This window comes from Ictalurus furcatus, chromosome 7, assembly GCF_023375685.1.
Source record: "Ictalurus furcatus strain D&B chromosome 7, Billie_1.0, whole genome shotgun sequence".
Taxonomy (NCBI): Eukaryota; Metazoa; Chordata; class Actinopteri; order Siluriformes; family Ictaluridae; genus Ictalurus; species Ictalurus furcatus.
Genome location: NC_071261.1, coordinates 3,656,196 through 3,683,647, shown reverse-complemented (window position 1 = coordinate 3,683,647; position 27,452 = coordinate 3,656,196). Strand labels below are relative to the sequence as shown.

At 44.3% G+C, this 27,452-nt stretch overlaps 1 protein-coding gene across 1 annotated transcript in view; it reads right to left on the bottom strand.

The window, feature by feature from the left end:
• Positions 1 to 27,252, bottom strand: part of LOC128610639 (carcinoembryonic antigen-related cell adhesion molecule 5-like) — a 112,574-nt gene extending 85,322 nt beyond the window's left edge. Inside the window, exon 1 of the mRNA XM_053630060.1 lies at positions 25,801 to 27,252. Within this exon, the coding sequence (XP_053486035.1) occupies positions 25,801 to 25,807 (7 nt within the window). The 5' untranslated portion in view covers positions 25,808 to 27,252. The remainder of the gene's footprint in view (positions 1 to 25,800) is intronic.
• Between the last annotated feature and the right edge of the window lie 200 nt (positions 27,253 to 27,452).

Here is a 27,452-nt window from a genome sequence, read left to right as displayed (position 1 = left end):
GACCACAGCCGGGCAGACAGGCTGAGCGAAGTCCTCGGCGGAGCATGAAAGTGGAGCGACGACCACAGCCGGGCAGGCAGGTTGAGCGAAGTCCTCGGTGGAGCATGAAGGCAGAGCGACGTCCTCGGCAGAGCATGAAGGCAGAGCGATGACCACAGCTGGGCAGGCAGGCTGAGCGACGTCCTCGGCGGAGCAGGAAAGCGGCGCAACGTCCTCGGCAGAGCAGAAAAGCGGAGCGACGTCCTCGGCGGAGCCGGAAAGCGGAGCGACATTCACAGCAGGGCAGGCAGGCTGAGCGAAGTCCTCGGCGGAGCATGAAGGCAGAGCGACGTCCTCGGCGGAGCAGGAAAGCAGAGCAATGTCCTCGGCGGAACAGGGAAACAGAGCGCTGTACTCAGGAGTGCAGAAAAGCGAAGCGAAGTCCCCTGTAAGGCCAGGGAGAGGAGCGTGGGTCTCCGTGAGGCCCGGGAGAGAAGCGTGGGTATCCGTGAGGCCCAGGAGAGGAGCGTGGGTCTCTGTGAGGCCAGGGAGAGGAGTGTGGGTCTCCGTGAGGCCAGGGAGAGGAGCGTAGCACTACTCCAAGCAGGAGGGGGGAACGATGTTCGCCATCGAGCAAGAAGGCTGAGCGACGACCTCAGCTGAACAGGGAGGCTGAATGATGACCACAACTGAACAGGAAGGCTGAGTGACGACCTCAGCTGAACAAGGAGGCTGAGCAACGTCCACAGCTGAACAGGGAGGCTGAGCGACGTCCACAGCTGAGCAGGGAGGCTGAGCGACGTCCACAGCTGAGCAGGGAGGCTGAGCGACGTCCACAGCTGAGCAGGGAGGCTGAGCGACGTCCACAGCTGAACAGGAAGCCTGAGCGACGTCCACAGCTGAGCAGGGAGGCTGCAGCTCTGGAGTTGAGATCTCCTCATAGATCTCAGGCTGGGGCTCTGAGGTCACCAGGTGAACCCTGGGCATGGGCAGAACTTGGGCAGCCGTGTCGGTAGACCCGGGCGTGAGCAGAACTTGGCTGTGCGTGTCAGCAGATTCAGGCATGAGCCGAACTTGGTTGTTAGGCTTAGATATTAGTGGAACTTGGTCAACTGGATCAGCAGGGCTTGGACGTGACATCAGGAACTTGAGACTTGACTTGAACTTCAGAGACTGGAGACTTGACTTGGACCTCAGGGACTAGAGACTTGACTTGGACTTGGACCTCAAGGACTTGAGACTTGACTTGGACTTCAGAGACTAGAGACTTGACTTGGACTTCAGAGACTAGAGACTTGACTTGGACTTGGACCTCAGGGACTTGGGACTTGACTTGGACTTCAGTGACTGGAGACTTGACTTGGACCTCAGGGACTTGAGACTTGACTTGGATTTCAGAGACTTGAGACTTGACTTGGATTTCAGAGACTTGAGACTTGACTTGGACTTCAGTGACTGGAGACTTGACTTGGACTTGGACCTCAGGGACTTGAGGCTTGACTTGGATTTCAGAGACTTGAGACTTGACTTGGACTTCAGAGACTGGAGACTTGACTTGGACTTCAGAGACTAGAGACTTGACTTGGACTTGGACCTCAGGGTTGAGCTCTGGTGTTGGAGCCTCCCTGTTGACCTCTAGCTGGAGCTCGGCAGGTGAGCCCACCTCATGGGTCTCAGGTTCGAGCTCTGAGGTCGCCAGGTTGACCTCAGGCTGGAGCTCCGGAGCTGAGACCTCCCTGTAGGTCTCGTGCTGGAGCTCTGAGGCTGCCATGTGGACCTCTGGCTGGAGCTCGGCAGGTGAGACCTCCTCGTGGGTCTCAGGTTCGAGCTCTGAGGTCGCCAGGTTCACCTCCAGCTGGGGCTCAGGTGCTGAGACCTCTGACGGGCGCTCCGAGGTCACCCTGTTGATCCTGGGCTGGATCACTGCATGGGCTCTCCGGTGGAGTTTCTTATGCTCCCACCAGCTGCTCTTGAAGCACTCCTGAGAGCAGTAGAATGCTTCCTGGAGACCCAGTTTTTTGCAGGTAGGGCATTGTAGCTTGGTCTCCCTCCTGCAGCCCTCAAACATGCATGTTGGTACCACCTCCTCCACGTTGGCTGGAACCTGAAGCGTGTTGTGGATAAAAATTACATGAAATAAACATGAGGTATGAGCCTAGTATGAGTAATATGTAATTTTATTGAAAATTCACACAACTGGTTGGATTCACACTTTAAGATCTTTAAGAGTAACACACTATGGTTTATTAGTCACAGAGAAATATAAGAGCTAAGGAGGGCAGGCTGAGAAACACACACACTCTCGTACAGTCAAGGGCAGGCATACAGACATAACACACACAAAGGCCCCAACGCACACACATAACATTATGAGATAACAACATGAGACTAAGGTCTCTCTATAATTGTTTTCTCTCTCTCCCACTTTCAATCCTAATGGTAGTCAGAAAGTCCTCTTTCAAAACATCATGGTAAATTTGATAAGCCTCTTTCAAAACATCATAGTAAATTTGATAAGCCTTTTTTTTAAACATCATAGTAATGTAGATGAGCTCTTTTTAACCCTATTGGTATTGATATCATAGTCTTTCTAAAATATATTGGTTATCTACTGTGTAAATACAGTATAAATAATGGAGCTTGAGCTCCAGGTGTCAGATCACTTCTGAGAATTCTCATTGGTGTGGATCTCGTGAGGTGGAAATAAAATCTGGACCCTTGCTTCTTCTCACTCATGGCTGGTGTCTTATTTTTCTATCTCCAACTGGGTTTGAAGATGTGAGTATTTGCTTCTATGTTGAATTTTTAAGTGTCTTCAGGTAATAGGCTAAATTTGAGCCAGCATTTGGCGACCCAGATGGGACTGGGCTAAGATCTATATGTCTGTAATCTCTCCCGTGGGACTTCACTCTCTAAGCAACAGATAGGCCATGTAGGAAGAAGGCATTGCAGACGCCTGTTATTTCAAAGCTCTGTCTTAGTGGTCTGTTGTTACGATTGGGGAGCCCCGGGGTGGGAAGAAAGACTAAAGTTGGTCTCCAAAAGAACCTTGAGTGAGTGAGAAGAGGTAAGAGAAGTGTGAACTGATTGTAATTGTATAAGGGCTATGTATAAGGTTCATAAGACTGTTTAATGAAATTGTATGTGTTGTGTGAGTGAAAGTCCTGCAATAACGCTGGTGAAAGATTCCAGGGCTGGATAGGAAGCAGGTGGATATAAGGCCTCAAACCCCAGATACTGGCCACTAGAGGTGGCGGCTGCATTGGTGGGGGACCCCTAATACCGCTGGATTGAGTCCAGGTCTGGATAGAGAGGGGTATAAATCCTGGGCCCAGGTCTGGGTCACGCAACTTAGGGAAGGGACCCAGCGTGCCCGGTGTATGAATGTGTAATAACAAATGTGTGTGCTTATAATATGAGTGTGGTGTGAGAGCGTGGATGCATGTGCGATAAGCTCTGAAACTTAGTTTAGGAGACAGGGAAAAATGTATTCATTAGTGCTCTGAACATGAGCTCCACACATAAGGAGATATGTGTGTTGGATAAGCTTTGAAAATTAGTTTCGGAGAAAGTTGCATTTAATTTATATGACTATAAGCTTCATACATATGGAGCTGGTGTGAAGGTGCTTTATATTCTGAAACCAAATTTGTGTGTATGTAATAAAGTAAATATGTGTAACAGTGTGTGAATATAATATGTGTATGTGAGCTTGCAGGCGTTGTTCATAAAAAAGGAGTGTATGTGTGCGTTCCTATCTGTTCTTATCTGCGCAAGCAGGCCTGCCGTCTGTGTGGAAGAAAGAAAAAAAAAGGAAAAAAAACAATACTGTGTGTGTGTGCTCTTCAGATTGAGCTGGGTAACACAGAACATTGTGAGATTTTTTTTTTTTTTTTTGAATGTTTTGAATCTGGTACAGACTTTCTGTGAGTCGGGTGTGACTGTGTGTATTATAATTACTTTGGTATCAATAACTGCTCTGTGAGTGTTTTAAAAATTGGGGAGCATTCAAGAACATTGTAAATATTTTAGACATCTGTCAGACTGCCCATTGTGTAAATAAGAACTTCTAGACCTGTAATATATAACAACATATTCCCAGATTGTGTGATCCAGGGAAAAAGGAAGATTGAAGGTGGGGGGAAAAAGTGTGCATTTTCAGGCCATTGTTGAGAAATGAGTGAGTCAGTCCATTGGGACCTTTCATTTATATTCCATAAATTATGAATGTGTTTAGTTAAATGACAAATAATAATGATATAATTTTCCATTGTTGTATTCCTTCCCAAAAAAACTTATGATAAATGAAAAAGTACAGGCCCCAAAATTGGGTAAAATTGAATAGGTATTGTAAATATTATGTCTAAGAACAGTGTAAACATGTAAGAATTGCCGGATTGCCTGTTGTGTGAGGCTGTGTGAATTACCTAAATTTAAACTTAAGAATCATAAGATTAATTGAATCGTCATATGAAATGCATTGATATGTATGTACTCTGAGTGTATGTGAGTCCCTAGGGCAGCTGGCTGGACCGAGTACGGACGGAAGGGGAAAAGCAGGCATAAATCGATACAAGATAGGCTAAGCAGGCCGGAACAGCAGGACAAGGTAGGAGGAAAACATTTGGCTGTGAGGGATAACTTAGGGGATTTAGGGGGGGCATGTACAAAAGACTCTAAGGGCTGAGAGGTGTGAGACACAACCTGCAGTAGAGTTATGGCCGAATGTAAGAAAGGGATGAGCCCGATAGAGAGGGTGATAAGCAAACACTGTACAGATGAGAAGGACATTAGGCATTATTGTAAAAAATGGAGTGAGAAGACTAGTGGTGAGTGGAAATTGCCCGAGGAAGGTACTTTTGACGAACAGCTATGCCAGATAATGAAATAGAGATTAGCTGTATGGAATGAACAGAAAAAAGGCTTGAGAGTGAGGGAGAAATGTGTGAAGACAGGGACGATAGTGGACTGGTTTGTGAATGCAGGGAAGGAGGAGAAGGAGAAGGATAGACGGCAGAGAGAACGAGCAGAGGCGGTGGTACGGAAGAAAGAAGAAAGGGAAGCAAGCCTAGGAAAAAAGATAAAAGAGGCCATTCAGAAAGAACGGGCCGAGGCCCCGCCCCATATAACCCTCAGTACCGCCCTCCAGTGAGACCTCTCAGAAGTGCCCCACCTGCCGGGCTCTACATGATGCAAGACCTGGAGGACAGAGAAGATGAATGGAAGGAAACCGAGATGGACATTCAGGGAACATTCACCGGATACCAAAGAATGAGGCATCGCATGCGGGGGGGATGGAGAACCTACCAAAATGGAAGAAGGAGCTGCCGGATACAAGGATAGAACCCTGGTCGAGAGCAAAAGCCCACGGCTGGACCTCCCACATGTAGGCAACAAAGAGAGGGACAGGGAACTACAGGAGTACATGAAAAACTGGACCCACACTCTGGGGTGGCCGGAGCATGGGGAGTTTCCCACCAGCACTAGCACCCCGAGGCCAGGGTCACAGCCAATGGTGCACAAGCAAAGAGACAAGAAACTGGAGGAAATACAGGACCAAGAGGAGCGTAGGACCAGTGAAAATCAAGAAGGTCGTAGGAGTGAGAGAGGGCACGAGAGTGAAAACAGAGCACGAGGGGCTCCACACACCAGAGGAGGAGAAAAAGGGGAGCCGAGAGACAATGTGGGGCGGGTGGTCCATATAGAGGGGGATGTGGTGCTCTCCCCATATGCTATCGAGGAGGATAAGGAATTGGAGGGCAGGACTTGACGGCTGGAGGACGGGATATTGGGAGAATCAAAATCACAGAGGTCGAGAAGAGCACTGAACCAGTCAGTAGGAAAACGTGAAGAGCATGAGTAAGGCCTCAAAGGGCCTAATATACCACCAGCAGAAGAAGAAGCAAGTGAGTTCAGACATGGATCTGGACGAACAAGGGGGGACTGAAAGCGAGGGGACTGAAACAGACGATGAAGGACAAGTTGAACAGGACATCAGTGAGGAGGAGGACTCAAGGGCCACCCACCCGATGAAGACGGAGCCGAGTGAAGCTAGAGCACTACGGAGCAGGACAAGCCTGAGGCCCCCAGTGAGATTCCAACCTGGTATCACAGCGGCTCCATACTTAGCGCATTCCCGCTCCCAGTCGGAGTCCAGCCTTAATCAGGTTGGGCCACCCCCAGCTCAGATGCCCCTCATGGTTAAAGGAAAAGCCCAACATTATGCACCCTGGAGTTTCATGGACCTAACTGGCCTGATCCAACGACTACCCAACATGTGTGAAGGGGGGCAGAAGTGGATTACAAAGTTTGAGGAAAAAACATCAGGTCAGCACCTGGCGATTGGCGATATCAAAGCCATTTTCTGCCAAACAGTGGGCAAGGGACGGGCTGAAGAGATTTTCGATATGGCAGAACACAGGGATTTGATAGACGACCCCAAGGCTGGCGCCATCCCGTTTGGCCAGTACCGACAAGAAATATGGGACGAAGTGAGGAGCATGTTTCCGGCTAAGATGGACCCTGGGAAGCTCGAAAATATAAAACTGAAAGACGAAGAAAACGTGATAACCTTCATACAAGAGTTTCAAGACAAATGGAGGGATGAAACGGGTGCCCAATGGGATGATTCGGTGGCAAGTGTGGGATTGTTCAACCTGCTGTTGAAGAAGGCTCTCCCTGGGGAGGTGCAGCAGAAGTTAGAGGAAGTGGTGGGGCTCAACGCAATGGAATGGGCTTCATTTCTGGCACATGTGACCCATCACGTGGAGCAACACAGGAAGCTGAAAAAAGAAGCTAAAGATGCCACTGAAACCCTAATGAGCCAACTCTGTAAAGCACAGCTCGGCGAACTGACCAGGACTAAACAGGAAGAGAAGGAACGGAGGAAGGAACACATTAAACAAGCGGCATTAATGGTGCCTCATCCACAAGCGGCAGCCTCAGCACCGGCTGACCCTTTGCTGCTAGCCAGTGGATACCAGGCCCACCCGCAACAGCACGTCCCACACATAACTACTATGTTGCACCCCGCCCAGATGGATTACATATATCAAATGAGGGCCCCCATGTACCCGGGGACGCCACCCGCCTGGGGGAGGGGACGAGGATAGGGACGGGGTCAAGTTCTGCAAAGACCAAATATGGCAGCTGAAGGGTGTTGGGGATGCGGTGACCCTAGCCACTTCAGGAGAAATTGTCCACGTGTCCCGTGACCAACTTGGGGAGACCGCGTGGATAGGGCCGAAAGAAGGGGTCAGGTGCTTGGACCGAGAGTGCCGGAGAGCTATGGAATGCCACCTCAGTGGCAACCGCTACCCCCAGTACCCCCAGGTGGCCCCATGTATGGCCCCTATGGGGAGCCGGGACCCAGCCAGAGTTGAGGAGGCCTAGAGAAGCCCGGGGGGGAGTTGATGCAGTCCATCACCACACTGCACCCAGAACAAGAGCCAACTGTTACAGTGACGATTGGAAACACCTTGCGAGCGCCCTTTATGATCAACACTGGAGCTACATATTCAAGCATAGGGAAAGAAGGTTCACAGCTCCCGCTCACCTGTAAGGCAATTCAAACTATGGGCTTCTCAGGAAAAATACAGACCTTACGATTCACCGAGCCTCAAGAACTAACTCTGGATGGCGTGACAATACAAGCACCCCTGTTATATTTGCCAGGAGCGCCTGTTAACCTACTGGGACATGATGCCCTGTGTAAGCTGGGAGCTCAGATACAGTGCGAGGCAACTGGGATTTGGGCGACATTCCCTAAATCAATATCCACACAATACCTACTGTTGCATGAACCACCTAGCACCGCCCGTAATGTGAGGATGGTATACTGGTTGGAGATGTCCGATCCATCTAACTCGGAACTCTGGCACAGATACGCAGAATGGAAACCATGGTTACAGTACATGCGGTCCGATTGCACAGAGGTGGAGGCCCCTTTACATTGCACTATTAAATATGAGGATGGTGGACGAGACCAGGAGTATGCTCAGCTTTGGGAAGACATGGAACAGGGACAAGTAATGGACATTAAAACCATGGATATAATAAGCGGCCCACAGGGAGTGGCGGCTATGATCAAGCTCCCAGAGAGAATCACAAACTGGTATCAGCTGGAAGGGATGGCGCCCCATGTCACACTCATGGTCAACAAAGGCCTTGAACCGGAAAATGTAGGGCCAATGATAAGGCAGGCGAAAGAAGTAAAAGAGTGGAAACCAACTACCAATCCGTCTTTGCACAAGTCGCCTGATGGAAGGTTTGTGCGAATCTCAATAACGGCAGTTGACACCGCCGTGGCCACTAGTGTCTGCATATGCACGAGCATGGACCGAAGTGGTTTACAAATGGCAGTTAAGGCAGCAAAAGATCAGGACAATGAGGAAATACTGAAAACTGTTCCAGAACAGCTATGGACGAAACATCCGACCGACGTAGGGCTTGTTAAATCCGCCGACCTAGCTCGGATTAAGGTAAAAGAGAATGCAAGGTTGCCCTACCAGAAACAGTATAACAGAGAAGGCATACGGCCCACAATACACGGATTGGTAGAGGCCGGAGTGCTAATCTCCACGCGAAGTCAGTGCAATACCCCCATTTTTCCAGTTAGAAAACCTGACTCAGAGAAGTGAATGCTAGTACATGATTTGCGTGCTATTAACCAAATCGTGATACCTGAAACACCAGTAGTGCCAGACCCACACATTCCAGAACATTCCAGAACATTCCAGAAGGGACCAAATGGTATACTGTCATAGACTTATGCTCAGCATTTTTTAGCATGCCACTGCACCCAGACTCACAGCATTTGTTTGCTTTCATGTATGAAGGGCAGCAGTACACATACACTAGACTTCCGCAGGGATACTGTGAAAGCCCATCCATATTTAATCAGGTACTGGCTCAAGACCTCTCAGCCCTGGAGTGCCGTAGCACCATCTTGCAGTATGTCGACGACCTTTTGATTTGTAGTGCGTTCAAAGAACAATGCCAGCACGACTAACTAAAGGTCCTAAGAATGTTGGCCGAAAATGGCCACAAAGTGAGTAAAGAAAAGCTGCAATTTTGTAGACAAAAAGTGGAATACCTAGGTCGTGTGTTAGAGGGAGAAAGCCGTACTATAGCGCCAAAGCATGTAGAGGCCATACGCAAGGCCCCAAAGTCAACCACCTTACAGCAGATGTAGGCGTTTCTAGGAATGGCGGGGTTCAGTCGCCCATGGATATGTGGGTTCGCGCTAAGGGTTCAACCATTACGGGAAATGATTAAGGCAGCAGACCAATCACAGCCAGATTCCCCCCTTGTCTGGACTCCTGAAGCTCTAGCCGCACTCGCAGATATTAAAATGGCCTTAATGACCGCTCCTGCATTGGCTAACCCAGACTATAGCAAACCGTTTCACCTCTATATATCCGAAAGAAAGGGGTACGCGTCGGCCGTCTTAACTCAACAGCGACAAGGCATGGGGAAACATCGCCTATTACAGCACGGCTCTCAATAACGTAGAAAAAGGGATGCCACCCTGTTATCGTTCTTTGGCAGCGGCCTCATTTGCATATCAGAAAGCGTCCTCAATCACCATGGGGCACCCAGTTGCATTATATACGACCCATGCACTGCATGCGCTCCTAACGAGTCAGACCTTTGTGATAACGAACTCCCGTCGAACGGGGTATGACTGCAATCTGTCAGCCCCGGAGCTCACTATAGAACGGTGCACCACGGTGAATCCGGCCGATAAACTGGTAACCCCGATAGATGGTGTACCCCATGAGTGTGTAGCGGAATCAGAGAAATTTTTGAAAGCGCGTTCAGATTTGGAGAACTGCCCTATTGATAATGCTAAGCATACGTATTTTGTGGACGGTTCCTGTTATCGTACCGATACGGGCAATAAGGCTGGGTTGGCAGTAGTAGAAGCACGACGAAACCCAGCGAAGTTTGAGGTGGTGATGAATGCTCCTCTTCCCCAACCCTGCTCGGCCCAGCTAGCTGAACTACGGGCGTTGACAGCTGCATGTAAGTTGGGCCGTAATGATAGTTGCACTGTGTATACGGACTCGGCCTATGCTCATGGAGTTTGCCATGTGTTTGGACCAATCTGGGCTCAAAGGGGATTCCAGCGGGCAGATGGGTCCGCCGTGACCCACGGGGAAGTGATTTCAGATTTACTATATGCTATGACATTGCCCACAAAATTAGCTGTAGTGAAATGCAGGGCACATAAGACTGATGATTCCTTTATCACTAAAGGGAACGCACTGGCGGATGAGGCAGCAAAGAAAGCTGCCGTAGGGCCTGCGCAGATGATGGCCCTAACTCAGCCCGGGGAGAGTCAGCTGCAGCATCCACAGGAAGACAACGTGGCCCACTTAGTGGAGCTGCAAAACACCACAGGGGTGGCTGAAATATCGGCATGGATAAAACGGGGGGCAAAAAAAGAGGCGGGTACTGGATTGTGGCGCAGCATAGAAGGGTTGTGTATAGCCCCAGCCTGTTACCTCCCGCTCGTGATCAAAGAAGCCCATGGCTTGGATCACACCCATAGGACCGAAACTATCCAAAAAATCCATCAGGAATGGTGGTCCCCATTTCTGGCCAGTAATGTGCGAAAGAACTTTACTGCCCCTTTAGGACATATTCCCCCGCCGACGGGACCTTTCCGGCATATAATGATGGATTATGTAGACATGGGAGCAGACAACCGGAAAGAAGGGAAGCGCTACATTCTAGTAATAGTAGACCGCTTCAGCAGGTGGGTGGAGGCAACTGTGACTTCCAAGGAGGACGCGATGGCCGCGGCTAAATTGTTATGTCGCGAGGTCATTCCCCGGTTCGGTATTCCAGATTTTCTGAGTTCGGACAACGGCACCCACTTTGTGAATAACGTCATCAACAATGTTGCATCTGCCTTGGGGGTAGATCATCAGCTAGGTTGTGTATATCATCCTCAATCCCAGGGCATGGTGGAACGGGTGAACGGTACCCTACTAAGTAAACTGTCAAAAATATGCGAGAGCTCTCGGCTAAACTGGGTCCAAGCCTTACCACTGGCATTGATGAAGATGCGTTCACAGACCAATCGTATGTCGCACTTGACTCCTCATGAAATGCTCACTGGACGCCCAATGCCCACGGCGTTCACCCAAGGTCCATACACAGGGCCGTCTTTGGCACAATTGGAGGACGAAATGCAGGATTATGTGCGAACCCTCACCCAAATCCATAGACATTTGTATTCACAGCTTCGTGAGGCAGTCCATGGAGAGAACGAGGTACGGGAGGACTTGCGTCTAGTGGTACCCGGGGACCAGGTATACAATCGTATCTTCAAGAGGAAAAGCCCCCTCGTGGGACGCCGGGAAGGACCCTTCACCGTGGTCGCTGCAACCCCCATGGCTGTGAAAGTCGAGGGGAGGAATTACTGGTATCAGTTGAACCACTGCAGCCCCGCCGAACCAGGTAAGGGACCGCTACTGCAAGACACTACCGACGAACAACCGTTGACCTCAGGCCTAGTCAGTAGAAGGCAGCCCACTGAGGCAGTGGTGTTCACCGATAGTGACAGTGATTTGGATGCATCCCTGAGCCCTGCCTACGGTACTCGAGCCCAGACTAAGTGGTGGGCTGTGGAAAAACTAGATTCAGTCTGATGCCAGTAGCCCAACCGGCCCTCTGCTTCTCTCCACTCCTTACTATGATATGGACCTTGTTCTCTTGCCCCGAGTAGAAGTGACGGGTGTCGTAGCTACCAGCCCGCAGGAATTTGTCACCCCATCGGAGGAGGATTTTCTGTCTACGCTTGCCACTCTCTGTCAGGACCTTGACGACCCCGCTTTGCCTCTGAGCCTAATTGACTTGGATACGCTGCAGTCCCTTGAAGCACAGTTGAGCTTACCTGGGCTTACTCCTGAGCTTCAGTCTCCGCATGAATCCTTGCACACACCCCTACCACCAGTTCCGGAGGGGACCAGTGGCATGGGCTCCGCAGAATAGTAGTGCATATGGGGGTAGGGTAATTTTTGCTGTAGGGCTAATAACATTCTTTTTCTTTTTCTACGACCCGATATTCAGAAGGACTATTCATACCTTCAATAATGCCCTGGATTCCTATAACACACTTTGCCCACAATTGGTTGCTACTTCCCGCACAGCCCCCTATCCCCGTAAAAGGCATGTTCAATCCTGGACTGCCCCTGGCTTAAATGTGGGTTCACGTAGTTCGATGAGCGTGTTAGCTCTCCTTAGACTCGCCCATGAAGAGTCCCTGATTGGCAGAAGTCCCCATTTGGCCTCATTCACTTTCTCCCGAGCTTGATCAGCGGAGATTCGCGTGGGACATCTTAGAATTACTGGTAGGGCACGGACGAGTAGGTGCTCCTTTGAGCTGCCCACTATTGGCCCCCTGTGGCTACCGTTCCTTTGCTCGGCTATGGCGTGTTCTTACCATGATAGTACAGGTTCACCTTTCGCATCCTGGGCTCTCCACCCCCTCCTCATTGCCCCGATGTCAACTCCTATCGCACATAAATTAATGAAATTACAACACTATTCAATCTCCACCGATAACACCTCGCTTACGGAGGAGCAGAGTAACATGTATCTGGCATGGATGGTCCATACTGCTCGATCTGTGACGGATCGCTCGTGTCTCGTATGTCATGATCGTAGCCTCACCCCCCATTTTATGCTGCCTATGGGGAACCTCACGGAATGCCTCACCACCCCTATACTGTTGATTTTTTGTGTCCTACTGTGTGCCTTCTTGGGGCCCTTTCTGCTGACTTTGGCCCATCGTGGATGTACAATGCAAGCTCCTCATGCCTGTTTCACCCTGTTTCCACTCAAGTGTCAACTTTTGTCCGCGTCCAACTGTCTCTGCCCTTGTTCTTTCCCATTTGCCTCTGCTCCTCTGTTGGCGTGTATCCTGTGGGAAACGTGTCTGCCCGATTTAATGTCTCCCTGTTCGCTAATGATTTGCAAATTGAGACCCTCTCTGTCTGTGATTCATCCCCATGCACCCCCAGTGTGACAATTCCCCTACCTGATCTTAGTGCTGGTACTGTTCCCCATGCGGATGTTTTCTGGTTTTGTGGGGGCCAACATGTACGCCAGACTTTGCCTGCAGAATGGCAGGGATGCTGCGCCCCGGTTAGGTTGGACGGTAAGAGCCGTGTTTTGTTGGTGGCTGACCAACCGTCATCCAGCCGGTTCCGTTCACGCCGCGATGTGGCCCTGTGGACTCAGTATGTCGGTCAGTATGTGACGCTGGTGCAGCGAGCTATTCTGACTGGGCCACTGATGAGACCATCCATCTTGACTTTGGGGGCACCCCCATTGGCGTTCCTGCTCGCTACAGAGCCATGGAGGCCGTTGGCAGTGGTGTAGCATCTATTTTGCTCCCGGCCATGCAGATCAACCGCAACGTGGCGTGGATTAATTACATGTGGTACAACGAGCAACGCTTCATTAACTACTCGGTGAGTGCTTTCGGACTGGTCCGTGATCAGCTCCATGCCACCTCCCTTATGGCTGCTCAGAACCGTTTTGTCCTGGACCAGATGCGTGTCCCTGAGGAGGGTGTCTGTGCAAAGATTGGTCCCGAGTACTGTGCTGCGATCCCTTTGCACACTGGTTCTGAGGGTGCTCTCTCCAAGGTCCTGGGTCAACTACAGGCCCTCCAAGCGGAGCAAGTGGCTAACTCCGGCTTTGGGTCTAGTCTCTGCCTCCCGCCGTGGCTCTCCTGGTTTCTTTCTGGAGATTGGACTGCTGCCCTGACCCGCTTGGGAGTGTCCCTGCTCGCCCTCCTTCTCCTTGTGGGTCTGGTGGCCTGCTGTGTGATCCCCTGTGCACAACGGATGGTGATGTCCTCCGCCTCCTTTTCTGGCCAGTACATTGTTATGGGTGAGGCGTTACCGCCTCAACGGGGGGTGGTGATCGTGACCATGCGACGGGATACAATGAGCAGCGACAGTAGCAACACCAGCGAGACCGGGGGGGTCTATGAGGACATGAGACGGGACATGAGCCAGGACTGATGAGGACAGCGCAAGGGAGCGCAAGGACCCGTTTGTACAAGTTAGTGGCCAACTGGGCCTATCCGAGAAAAACGGGACCTATTGGTGTTTTGTATGTGTTCATCTGTGTTGCAGATCTACTGAACCCTGAGGGGTGAGAAGAAGATGTGATGAACCATACCCTGGGTGTAAGTGCTAGCCTAAACTCTCCCCAAAGGAGTGTTCTCTACAGTACGTAAAGTGCTTGAGCCGAAGACAACCGGAATACAGGGAGATACTGCTGATAGAGACTGTCATGTCGATTGTTATAAAATGTTGTGATATGTGATATGTGATATGATATGTGATGGGGTATGACATGTGATGTGCAACAAAGTGTGACGTAATCAGGCACGAGAAAAGTATAATGGTGCTGTCGAGCACATAGTGCTGGCAGGGTGGGAATTTTTCCTCATAGGAGGTTTTTTCGCCCACCCCTGACTGTGAAGGATTGGGGTTTGTTTTTTGGGGGGAAGAAAGACTCTGCAGGTCCCGACAAATACAAAACTGTGGGCTGACAGGCCTAGTTGAAAAAGATAGGGACGTGTAGATCCAATCAAGTAGTTACTGTAGTGGCCACTCATACTTAGACTAGCGAAGGCAGTAGTAGTAGTAATAAATGATTAGGGGAACTCAGTTAATCACACTTATAATCGATGTAGGCAAACAAACGTATAATCAAGGTCCAATCAAGTAGTTACTGTAGTGGCCACTCATACTTAGACTAGCGACGGCAGTAGTAGTAGTAATAAATGATTAGGGGAACTCAGTTAATCACACTTATAATCGATGTAGGCAAACAAACGTATAATCAAGGTAGTTAGATTCAAAATAACATATATATATATATATATATATATATATTTGAAAGGAGAAGTTAAGGGTTAAGAGTTATGGCTAGGTACATCTATATGGGTCCGGCGCAAAGTAGACATGACGTAGGGGGCCCTAAGGCCCATTCTCCAGCTGCCAATCTACTATGAAGCCCCGGGGCGCACACCCACTAGCACGTCTCCCACCAGGTCTACAAACCCTCCTCAGCTCCTTTCCTGATCAGTGTAGCGTAGAAGTGGTTACTGTAAGGGATAATCTTTGATTACAAGGATGAGCGAAGGAATTATGGCTTCGTTAGAGTAATCCTCCGACAGCTCCGAGGGACGGCCATGGGGTGCGGCAGAACCAGTTTCTCCACAGATACCCGCTTAATTAAGGTAGTTTATGAGGCTTTATAGCCTCAGATGGGGGAATGTTGTGGATAAAAATGACATGAAATAAACATGAGGGAGACCTAGTATGAGTAATATGTAATTTTATTGAAAATTCACAGGACTGGTGGGTGCGTAATCTTGAGGAGAGCAGTAGGGGGAAGAAAGTGGGGTGCGTCCTGGGGACATGGGATAGTCAGCAAGGGTGAAATAAGGAGAACACTGAGAGTACGGCGGACTGACAGGTGAGAAGAGGGAAGAATGGTCAGAGCCCAGATCAGAGAAGGTGACATCATCCTCAGACTGAAAGCTGGAGGTAGGGTCAGGCGGAGGGTCTGTCTGTGTAGAGGCGTCAACACACACATTCACAGTGTGGATTCTGTATCTGAGGGGGGGGGCCCGCATTTCCATTTCCAGAGGGGGTGCTGCGAAGAACGTTAAGTAGCACCATGATGTCAGCAGTGAGATGCGCGAGCTGATAGTGAGTGTTCAGATCCAAATCCAGCCCCTCCAGTAAAGGAGAGAAGGAAAAATGACGATGGGCACCTAGACACACAGAAGCGGTATTAGGCGGATATTGACGAATTGGATTCACACTTTAAGATCTTTTAAGAGTAACACACTATGGTTTATTAGTCACAGAGAAATATAAGAGCTGAGGAGTGCAGGCTGAGAAACACACACACTCTCGTACAGTCAAGGGCAGGCGTGCAGACATAACACCCCCCCCACACACACACTCTCTCTGTCTCTCTCTCTCTCTCTCTCTCACACACACACACACACACATAACATTATAACTTTATAAGAATAATAAAAAGGAGTATTATTATAAGGGTAATATAAAGAGTAGTTGGATATGTAGGATATTAGAAGGATAAGATAATGATATTATGAAGTAGGGAGTACAGTAAACCATTTGCAAGCAGTATAACCATATATAAAATAGAGATATAGAGCAAATATGAAAGTAAATTATAAACCAGAAATACAGAAAAATGTCAAAGAAACTTACTCATAATTCAGATGGTGAAGATTCTTGTCTCGCGAGGAAGGGTCAGGCGTGGTGTAGACGGGGGCCTTAATTTTAAGAGAAAACCATGAGGAGCCATTTATAAGGGTAGCTGAGTCAAGCTGCCCCCCCACGAGATAATAGTGAGACCAAGGTCTCTCTAAATTGTTTTGTCTCTCTCCCACTTTCAATCCTAATGGTAGTCAGAAAGTCCTCTTTCAAAACATCATGGTAAATTTGATAAGCCTCTTTCAAAACATCATGGTAAATTTGATAAGCCTCTTTCAAAACATCATGGTAAATTTGATAAGCCTCTTTCAAAACATCATGGTAATGTAGATGAGCTCTTCTTTTAACCCTATTGGTATTGATATCATAGTCTTTCTAAGATATCTTGGTTATTTACTGTGTAAATACAGTATAAATACTGGAGCTTGAGCTCCCGGTGTCAGATCACTTCTGAGAATTCTCATCGGTGTGGATCTCGTGTGGTGGAACGAAACCAATAAATCTGGAACCTTGCTTCTTCTCACTCACGACTGGTGTCTTATTTTTCTATCTCCAACTGGGTTTGCAGATGTGAGTATTTGCTTCTATGTTGAATTTTTAAGTGTCTTCAGGTAATAGGCTAAATTTGAGCCAGCAGCAATGAGAGCAGATATCAAACAGATGAGGAGGTCAGAACTCAGTGGAGGTTGGACAATCAAAGCAAAGTATTAATCAAATGTCTTCAAAAACTGTAAAAGATCACTGAGAAATAATTTTAGATTTAACCAAATATAAAACACTGTTTTTAGACTTTTATGTTGCATTTTCATAAACAAACCTAGATTGGATATTTGCCACTTTAACAGAGTATCTAAAGTCTGAAGCAAATAAAAAAAAAACACATTTAACTTTTTAAATACTAGTTGTAAGACCATTAAAACAGACTACACAAGTCAAAAGACGCATCATTTAATGCAATGGGTTCACATTACCATGTTTCGAACTGCAAACATCATAAAATCATTTAAGGTTTTTACAGTAGTTCAGTCAGTGAGGTGTTTTTACCTAGAGAACAGTCTGAAATGAAGAAGTTTCTGTAGCTGGAGCAGCTGTATATGTCCTACTAATAAATGCCATTCACAAGGGATAATGACAGGATCAGCATTGGCCTCCAAGTTTCTACAGCACTTTCGCACATGACAGAAACACCAGCACACAAACAGGAGTGTACTTCCTGTTCCTGTTCTGAGTAAGGGCCTTGGGCAAAATGAGGAGTGTGTCTTCACTGAATGATTCACCAGTATGCACAATCTGACTCTGGTCTGCATTCCCTCAGTGAAAAACTCCAAAATGACAAAACAAGGGGGGAAAAACTTCTAAATTGACCATGACACCATTTTCTTCTGGGTGACAGCAGCTAATGATATTTTGATAAATACACTATACTTTCATGTTCTGAAAAGGAAAACATCCCTAATTGTGTTAAATAAAAGGGTTTAGAAAACAGTCATTTGTGCTGTTTTTTTTTTTTTTTTTTACTAGTACAAATATGCAGAACATGATAAATAATTATTTACTTAGGCATCAGTCTACAAGTCTATTATGTAGATGAGAAATTTTATTTTAGGATTTGTATGAAAATGTTTATATATTGCATAAATGAAAAACAGTAACTCATAAGAAGCCTTCTGCCACTCTGTTGGATGCTGTCTTTCCTTTGTTATATATAAACATTTTGAAACAACAATTTGTCAACTTTAAATATGATCCTATTTTTACTTTATCTGGCTCCAATTATGAATGATTCTACGAGATATTAAAATTCCAGTCTTTATCATTATTTTTACCTCGACATTTGATTATCATATTTAACCCTTTACTTAGATTGTTGCTCATTCATTCGGATTCCAATGTTTTGGTCGTTAGACAGAGGTACAAGTTGAGCACTTTTACTTTTCTAGCAGCTTTGAATAATCATGCCATGGATCCCACTTAAGAAGAATACTATTACAATAAGCAGAGGTTAAGGCTCACACTATTTAGACTGGTCAACACTATATTGTTCTAAACGGAAATTTCTTTTAGCATTTACAGTCTAAGTACACTTAACTAAAGCCAAGTTGTTAGCCTGGACTCTAAAATCTCAGTTGGCATGCCCCAATGCTCCACCTAAACCTGGATTTTAGCCTGTACTTAACTGGTCACAGATTTGCGGTAATGGACTTAACGTATTCTCCTAGAGCCAATAATTTCAGGGTAGAACACAATAAAGTCAAACAACAATTTATTAACCAGGTAATTCCAATAAGAATTCTTAATCCAATTCAGAAGATAATAAGCAATGATCAATAATATAAAAACATCACATAAAACACAAACAAGAGGGTTATAAAAGTTTACGCAGCAATGGAACTACAAAAAATAATTGTGTGGGAGATCTGTCTACAGATTTCATAAATCATTTGTCAGCTCTAATTAAATACACTCTGTAAGTCCACCAAATGGTGTTGTTTGTGATTATAATTGGAATCTGGGCCCACTATTCAGAAAGTCAGTTGGCATTTGTGATTGAATGGGTATTCGATGTCTGAGGAAGGATGTACCTTATTTGCATACAGGAAGTGATTAGTGTGAGGAACCCGGGGAGGGTACACTTTCAAAGGCATGCAATATGTTTATACATTTTCTAGATCTTAATGGTGGTTTGAAGTGCTGCTGAGGGAATGAGACCATTTTACAGACACACTAAGACCTTTTGAATGATACCAAGCACATATAGTCAATTTCTTATTCACATAGTCTAATGCATATAGACCTAGGATGATGTGGGGGGAAGCAATATAGATGACCAATAGTGAGGTGTGATCTCCACTCAGTGTGATGTGCTATCTCAGATGAAGATGCTAATTTTGTGGAAGAGAGTTCAAATGTTAATTTCCGTAAGATTCCTTTTTATTCTCAGAGAGCAGTTCTCTCCAGATTCAGACAGCTTGGCTCCAGCCTTAAACAAGTATGCTCAACAAAGCATTAATTCAGTTTGGCCTTTCATTTACCACAGAATGTCTTGCAATCATATATACATTAGTGTGATCATATTATTAATCAGTGACTATATGAAACCTATATGAAACCTTAAACACTTACAAGCACTTATTTCAATGTTTTCAGCTCTCATGAACTGTCAGCAAACTCTTAACACAATGTTGCAAACCCTTAAAATCAGTTTATGATTTAATTATCTTTAAAGCTTTTTTTGGTTAAATATGAACAAAAATAAATTATTGAGCAAGTACATAAAAAAAATCAGTGTTCAAAACTGTCTCCTTACCTTACCCCATACCCTAATTTGCAAGTACGTATTGCTGCAGCCCAGAGACCTCCAAGTGGGAGGTACGTATGCCACAAGTAGGCGGGATTTCAGAAGTGGGTGGGATTTAGGCAAAAATCCAGAAGTGATAGCAAGTATGCGGAAATCCTCAAAGGTGTGCGGTGATAAATGATGATGAAAACACTGATTTAAAGCTAAATATCAGCACTTTTTCTTCTAGTTTTAATTTAATTGCTTACAGCTTTGTCGTTGATGGCAAGTATGCGGAAATCCCCAATCATGCCGAGGTGCACGGTGATGAATGATGACAGGAAGTACTGACACTAGTGAAAAACACAGATTTAAAACTAAATATTAACAGTTTTTCTTGTAGTTTTAATTTAATTTTATTTCTTACAGCTCTGTCATTATTGTATGCATGTCCAATGCCATTCTATTTGAAGATTGAAGTTTATATATTTTATCTAATATTAAATATTAATTTATCAGTATCAATATGGAAAAAAAACTTAAAGTGAGATATAACTGCACTCAATGAGGTGAATGTGTAACAACATTACAACCAACATTTTTTTTTATTGCTCAATGATTTGGTTTTTAAGGTGAACTATTGCTTCACAACAAAATCTACTACAAAATGTGTACAAGTTACTCAGAAATAAAAACTACATTTGACATATATTTACAGTCCATGCAAGGTGCCATGCATTTTCTCTGCATATATAATGACATTACTCATTAGCACAGTTGGATTGCATGCATGACAAACTGCACAATCCTGGGTAAAATGCTTTGATGTAAATGCCCTGGAGCTCGCCTTATGTTTCCTTAACCTGGTGGATACACAGCAAACACATTATAAAACAGATTTTAAAAAGCCAGTTAACAAATAAAATACACTTCCTTTTGTTGATTCTACATAATCTGGGAATTCAGCGTGTCAATATTTAAGATGTAAAAACCGTTTAATTCTGTCAAGCCGCCATATTGTCTCTGGGGAGGAAACAAAAAAACTCAACAGCTTAAGACACTACAAGTCCTCTGGAGCTAAAGCCCCTCCCACTTGGAGCTAAAGCCCCTCCCACTTGGAGCTAAAGGTCCCTCCCACTTGGAGCTAAAGGTCCCTCCCACTTGGACCCGGCTCCGACCTCCGTTTATACCATCTCGATTTCACGGGAAAGGTCAGATTGACGTCATTCGTCTTTGCGTGATTACGTCATGTCCGTAAACAGAAAGTATAAGAGCCGGCTACTATGTTGCGTGTGTGTGGGTTGTATGTAGCTTGTACTTATGACAGCGTCAATGACTGCGTTTAATCGTGGTAGCGCTAAACCGCAATCATCGTTGATATTTGGGGAATCCGGTGTTAAAACCAAGAAACCACGAACTGCGGAGAGCTTGCAGTCAAAAAGAGAAAGCGACAGAGTGAGTGCCAAAACCAGAATAAATATCGGCATGGCTTTTGAGAGGTGGCGACAACTCCGAGATCTGAAGGGACTGAAGACTAACGCAGAGATGGCCTTTTTTCTGCTGGAAAGGTCAGACATTTCAGTGGCTCAGTAGGTGTCTAGATTCTTGCGTTGTGTCTTTGTTTTGTTTCGCTGTAGTCAGTGTGGTAAATTGCATATCTGATAGCTATGAGAGAGATAAACTCACCTCTACTCAAAAGAAAACCGCCATAGAAACTGAAATCTAAAGACGAAGGTTAATACACACAAATTACGCCTAGTTACACAATGTTGATGCAAAATTAGAAATCCAATATAACTTTTTGTTCAAAATAAACAATAATAAAATAATTAAGTACATCATAAATCCATCTTCCAACCCGTGTCTTTTGTTTTACTCTGATTCACAAAGGTAAGCCTATTATTATAAGTATTTATATTTTAGACCTGTCGATTTCGCGGGAAATTGCGTGCATACGTCATATCCGTAAACAGAACAGTAACTCATATAAACATGGTACTTCTCTAACGTGAAAAGAAAGTATCACCAACATTTTAAATGAAAACGTGCCATCCACACAAACAGCCTCCCATGTCTTTTTTTTCTTTTGCATTTAAATCTTTATACAAGAAATCCTGCAGGTCATTCACAACTTTTTCCCACCACCACGCCTGTCACGTGACTTCCGCTTTCTGCTGAAGCGTGTGTCCACCCCCCAATTTTCGTTGTCCCGTCTCTATAGGAACTCTTATTAAAACCAGCTAAAGAGAGCGACTGAATTAAACAGAAACTATTGAGTGTTAGTAAGAATAAAAATGAGCTCAGGGTCAAGCTGTGCTGTCACTGGCTGCCACAACAACAGCAATGAACTTTACAAATTCCTGGAAAGTGCTTTTTTTTTCTTTCTTTTTTTTTTTCTTTTTCTCTGAGGGATTTATCAGCACTACTACAGCGCAATGCTGCCATCTAATGGCCCAGAGGAACAACTGTGTCAAAGTTTTATAAACAAAAAAATGTATTGAGAAAATAAGTAACCAAATTACCATAAAATAAATGAATGAATAAATAAATTACAAAACAGGGGTGTAGGAGATTTTACAGTGCAAAACCAAAATCCTCCAGTATCGAATACAAATACTTTGCTTTGGGACTTTTCATTCTTCTCAGTGTCTCCAAGTAAATCGAGAATTCCTTTTCCAAAACAAGTAATCAGGAAGGAGCTTTGGAAACGTTTACATTTGTGTATGTAAAATTTCAACAAAAGCAGTAAGTTATTCACAGCACAAGCTACTTTTTTTTTTTTTTTAATCCTTGATCAATAAACCAAACTTAACAATTTCCCATCAGATTATTATAAGTTTTTTTTTTTTGTCGTTGTTGTATCCAGCTGACTGTATCATTCCAGAAAGCACCAAACTACATAAAAGAAACCAGTGTTTTTACATCCTCCTTGCATATTTGGTGTAAATTTGAATCTCCAACATTAAATCTTACTCTTAAAAAGTGCAACTCTATACACTTTGGGGCAACTGGAAATGACAAGAATTTACTTCTAATTTCACTCATTGCTTTCCTCTCAATTGTTGGAAAATATAAGTTCTCCTTACAGTACACTTTTATATTAACCAATTCCTTAAAAATTAGCTAAATGTATATTTTCTATCATGAGATCACGTATCTTACCACTGAGTATATTAACTGTTCTTTTACTAACTTAATCATTTGAATCGGGATACTTGTGATGTAATGTAATTTTGTCATAAGCTTTAGGGGAGCAAATTAGATTGTGTTTACCACAAAAATTACTGTGAATCATTATATTAAATGGTCTGCACTTGTATAGTTTTTTTTTTTTAACCTTAGCAGTTCCAAATTGCTTTACACTGTGTCTCATTCACCCTTCTCACACACACACACACAAAACAATGGTAGCAGAGCTGCTATGCAAGGTGCTAACTTGCCATCAGGAGCAACTTGGGGTTCAGTGTCTTGCCCAAGGACCCTTCGGCATGTGGAGTCATGTGGGCCAGGAATCGAACCGCCAACCCTACGATTAGTGGACAACCCACTCTACCACCTGATCCACAGCCGCCCAAATATTACCAAAATTATTCATAACGTGTTACTGACTGTATTCCTTTCTGCCACCACTCACCAATAAGCCGATTTTTCAGTTCACTAATGTACATCTATTATTCCAGATTGACATGTTATGTGGGCTGTGTTTGAAAATTAGTTTCCAGTATAATAGTACTTGTTGGTGAAAAGCGGAGAGTTTTACAGGAAGTTTAGAAAGTTTAATGTCACATTGTAAGAGAAAACTTGTACCACCACATTTTTAAAATAAGATTGCAAGAATAAAAAGCCAGTATGAGGATTCATTGTTAATGAATGACTGTAACTATTTGAGTTTGAGCATCCCATTCATAATGTCAATCATCTTAAGTCCACCTTTTTCATAGTCTTTAATCATATCACTTTTACATATATAATGACTTTTTCTATTCCATATAAAATCAAAATGTAATTTATTAATTGCCTTTATCTTTTTAGCCAAAACATGGATAAATGATTCTAGAAGGACTCTCTACTTTCACCAATAAAATTCTTCCAAATATCGTTGTCTCTCTGCAGTCAAGTATTCATAATTAATCTACATTTCTCCAAATGTTAAATTTTTGTAAACATAATTTTTCTTGGATATCCAGATAAGTAAATATTAACTTTGTTTTTTTTATTGGGATATTATATACTGTTATATTAGGATGATCGTGTTTGACTATTAGCATACATTTTGACATTTAATTTTAGACCTGAAGCTTTTGAGGAAATCTCAATATACTGAAGTGCTAGAGGTATTTGCTGTTCCTTTTTTTTTAAAAAAAAAAGAGTAGTGTCATCAGCAAGTTGACTGACAATGAAATGATTCCCTTCTAAATTATGTTATGTTATGTTATGTTGCCCAATTTAAGTAAAATAGACAACATTTCCACTACCATAATAAACAACAAAGGTGAACTGCCAGATCCTTGTCTAATACAAGTAAGAGGAACTGTACATATGTCTTCTGTGTCTACTATACTAACTATTATTGCTAGGAATTACAACGTGATTTTTCTCCAATGTGGGGGAGGAGAGGGTGAAATAAACTACAGCACTGATATTACTGTGAGGCTGTGAGTAGACAGTGTCCATGCATTGGGGAAAATGGTGACAATAAATGTAAATAAAAAAAAAAAGTCACTTGTAAGTTTTTCCCCAAAAAAGCCCCCCCCAAGTGACTTAAAAAAAAAAAAGCTCAAAGTTGTGTATTATAAGCAGACTGGGCAGCTCTGCACATTATCAGCTAGAAAAACATGCTAATTTGGCTGTAAACACTGGAGACCAGAAATGCTTCTGGTGTGAGCCAGGTGAGAATTCTGTGTTCAGGTAAAAGGTGCCTTGCTTCCCAACTGACATACTATCAGTACTAAATACTAATACTAATTCTCATCTTGGATGTCCCGAATGGTACCATGTTGAAACGAGTATCCCAAAGGTATCTGGATGGTCTACTATTTCTGCAAAATTTTCAAAGTGTGGATTTGTGGACACTTTTTCAGCTAATATTTACTACAAATCCCTGCGTGAGGGAGGAGGAGCTTTGTGACGTTGATTTCAAGGATGCATTTTAGAGCGTTTTAAGTGAAAAATGTTGAAAAATAAATCAAGAGAATGATAAAGTAAATTATATAGTATAAATTGTATAAGGAATTATGGAAGAAGAAATACTGAAATGCAATGAGGAGTTTGTTCACTGTGACCATGTTCTCTTCTGGGCAACAACGTTCTCTTCCTTTACACGATGTGTTAATGTGTCCCAGTACTTGCCCACTCTTTTCTTCACAAAATTATGCATAATTTTAGTACACAGTATAAGTATGCCAATTGGGACACAGGTGTGGATACCTAAAACTATCAGATTCATCAATGCAGAGGAGCAACGCCAAAGCACAACCCATGTAAAATATCTCTGCAAGTAACTTGCAATGTTATGTTTCAAATCGAGATGGCGATAGAGAGGCAAAAGTTCCATACTGCAGCTTTAAGTAAAAGTAACACACATCCTGTCCAACTGAATGGCTTTAAGGGTACTCAATAAGCTTAATTGGATCAGCAGTAGTTGTATTGATTATACCTCAAGTTTATAAATTACATTTATGTGAACAAAAAGTACAGATATTGTATTATATATTATACATTCTCTTAGTCTCACTCATTATTCTCTGCCTTTTACAGTACTATACCCATTGAGGGTACCCACCTTACAATTACAACTTGTTATGAGTTAAATGTAATTACTAATTAAATGTATTTAAATAATAGCCAGTAACATCTCCTGATATATCGGTAATACACAAATCTATTTAATATGACTAGTGTGCTAATTACCACAGTAGCACTCTTGCTATGTCTCTATGGTTTTCCATTTTACAGGTCTTTACCATTTAATCGTAGTGACATGCATCACAAATTAAGGTTAAAATACCTTAAATATGTGAGTTTATGTGACCTCACTTCTGACCACTGTTTTCACACATCCTTCAAAATGGCTGCCAGGGAGTATGAGCACAGAGATAGCCATATATCAAAATGGAAGTGTGTCAAAATGATAAGAAATATGTACTAACAGTGATATAATGTTAGGACATTAAGATTTTCTCTTTTTTTTGGTGCAGGTCATTCCTGGATCTGTTTTCAGAATGGAAACAACCTTATAGTAATTAAGCAACTTACCCAGCATCGTGTATAAAATTTATTTCACTAGAAAGTCCTGTGGCCTTTCTAGTAAGTCAGCTTCTGAACAAAGTCCTTATGTTTAGTCTTGGATGACAGCATGTCTGTTCCCTGTGGCACACCCATGAAAATCCAATCAAAAATTACATGTGCAAATGATATCCCAGATAGTGAAATTGCTGTGGCCCAGATCCGGCCCACATACCCCGTGGAATGATGGCACTTGGGCGGTCCGCTCCTCTTTGCCAGATTTGGGCCATAAGAAAGCCGCAGCAATGCCGCATGTGCCACATTTTTACCAAAGGTGGCCCACATTTGTTTTGTGATATTTGGGCCATACTCACTATTTACCACATGGGCCACTTTAGGGTCACATACACATTGCCGTGAGCACCACATCTTTGCCTAAAATGGCCCACTTGTGATTTGGGATATTTGGGCTATGTGGGTCACTTCAGGCTCATATCCATTTTGTCCGGGCAAAAAGAAGGCCAGCAGTGCCGCATCACTGCCTGAAGTGGCCCACGTCCAGATGCTATCTGGGATAGTATGAAAACAGTGCAAATTGCATGATATGAACATGAGTCCAGCGGCATGGACTTGATGTAATCCAAGGGAAAATGTGTCCCAAATGACTAAACATATAAGTAAAAAAGGTTTTCAGCCAGTCTTGACCGTTACACTGTCATACAAGGCGCTATTTCAGCTCAAGCAAGTCCATGATTAAAGTAAAAATTAATTTATTCATCCACGATCCTCCGGAATTGCGCTAAACTTTTGTTACCTCCAGAACAATAAAAACAAAATGTTATGTTGAGTACACAGAAAAATCCTGGTGATCACGAGAAAACAATTTTGTTACATCGATATCACAAGAAAATTAATTTGAAATCACAAGAACAGAAGGAAAGAAACATAATAATAATGGGACATCTTAGGGTTTCTGTAGTGAGTTGAATTGATTAACTTTATTGAGCTGAACTGGACTCTGTATCCACACTGCAGTCCATTAGACGGCGGCCACGCAACATTATAAAGACTTTTATTTTGAAACCAGTGACCATGGAGACTGGGATTCACATCTCAAAAGGAAATGAAAACATGGCGGAGTCCACGAAGGGTCCAACGCTGGGAGATTCTTGTACTGAAGGCAAAAAACCACGCTGTGCTTCCAAACGACTTCACGACCAGAAGCGCAGTAAAACAAGAATCAACATTGGAAGCGCTTTCCCAAGATGGCGAGAATTATTACTGAAGAAGAGGATAAAGTTCGACGCGGAATTGGCAACGTTCCTCTTGGACAGGTATGGAAACTACTACCTGTGCAACTGTTGCACAGTTTGAAGGGCCGACTTTATGTCATTAATCCACTAGATCCACATTTATCACTTAGTATTTACTTGGTAAAATAATGATTTGGATGATCCAGATGCTTCGGACAGCCCACGGAAGTAGCTCTCAGAAGGAGGGATATTGCGCATGCGCAGCCTTCGGAGACGTCGCGCGCGTTTGGAGGAGGGATATTGCGCATGCGCTGTACGGTCTATAGCGCTAAAACGAAACATCTTGTTTATGTTTACACACTTTCCAGAGCTATTCAAGCTAAGCTGAAAACCTTACAGTACATAACACAGAACTATATTACCCATTGG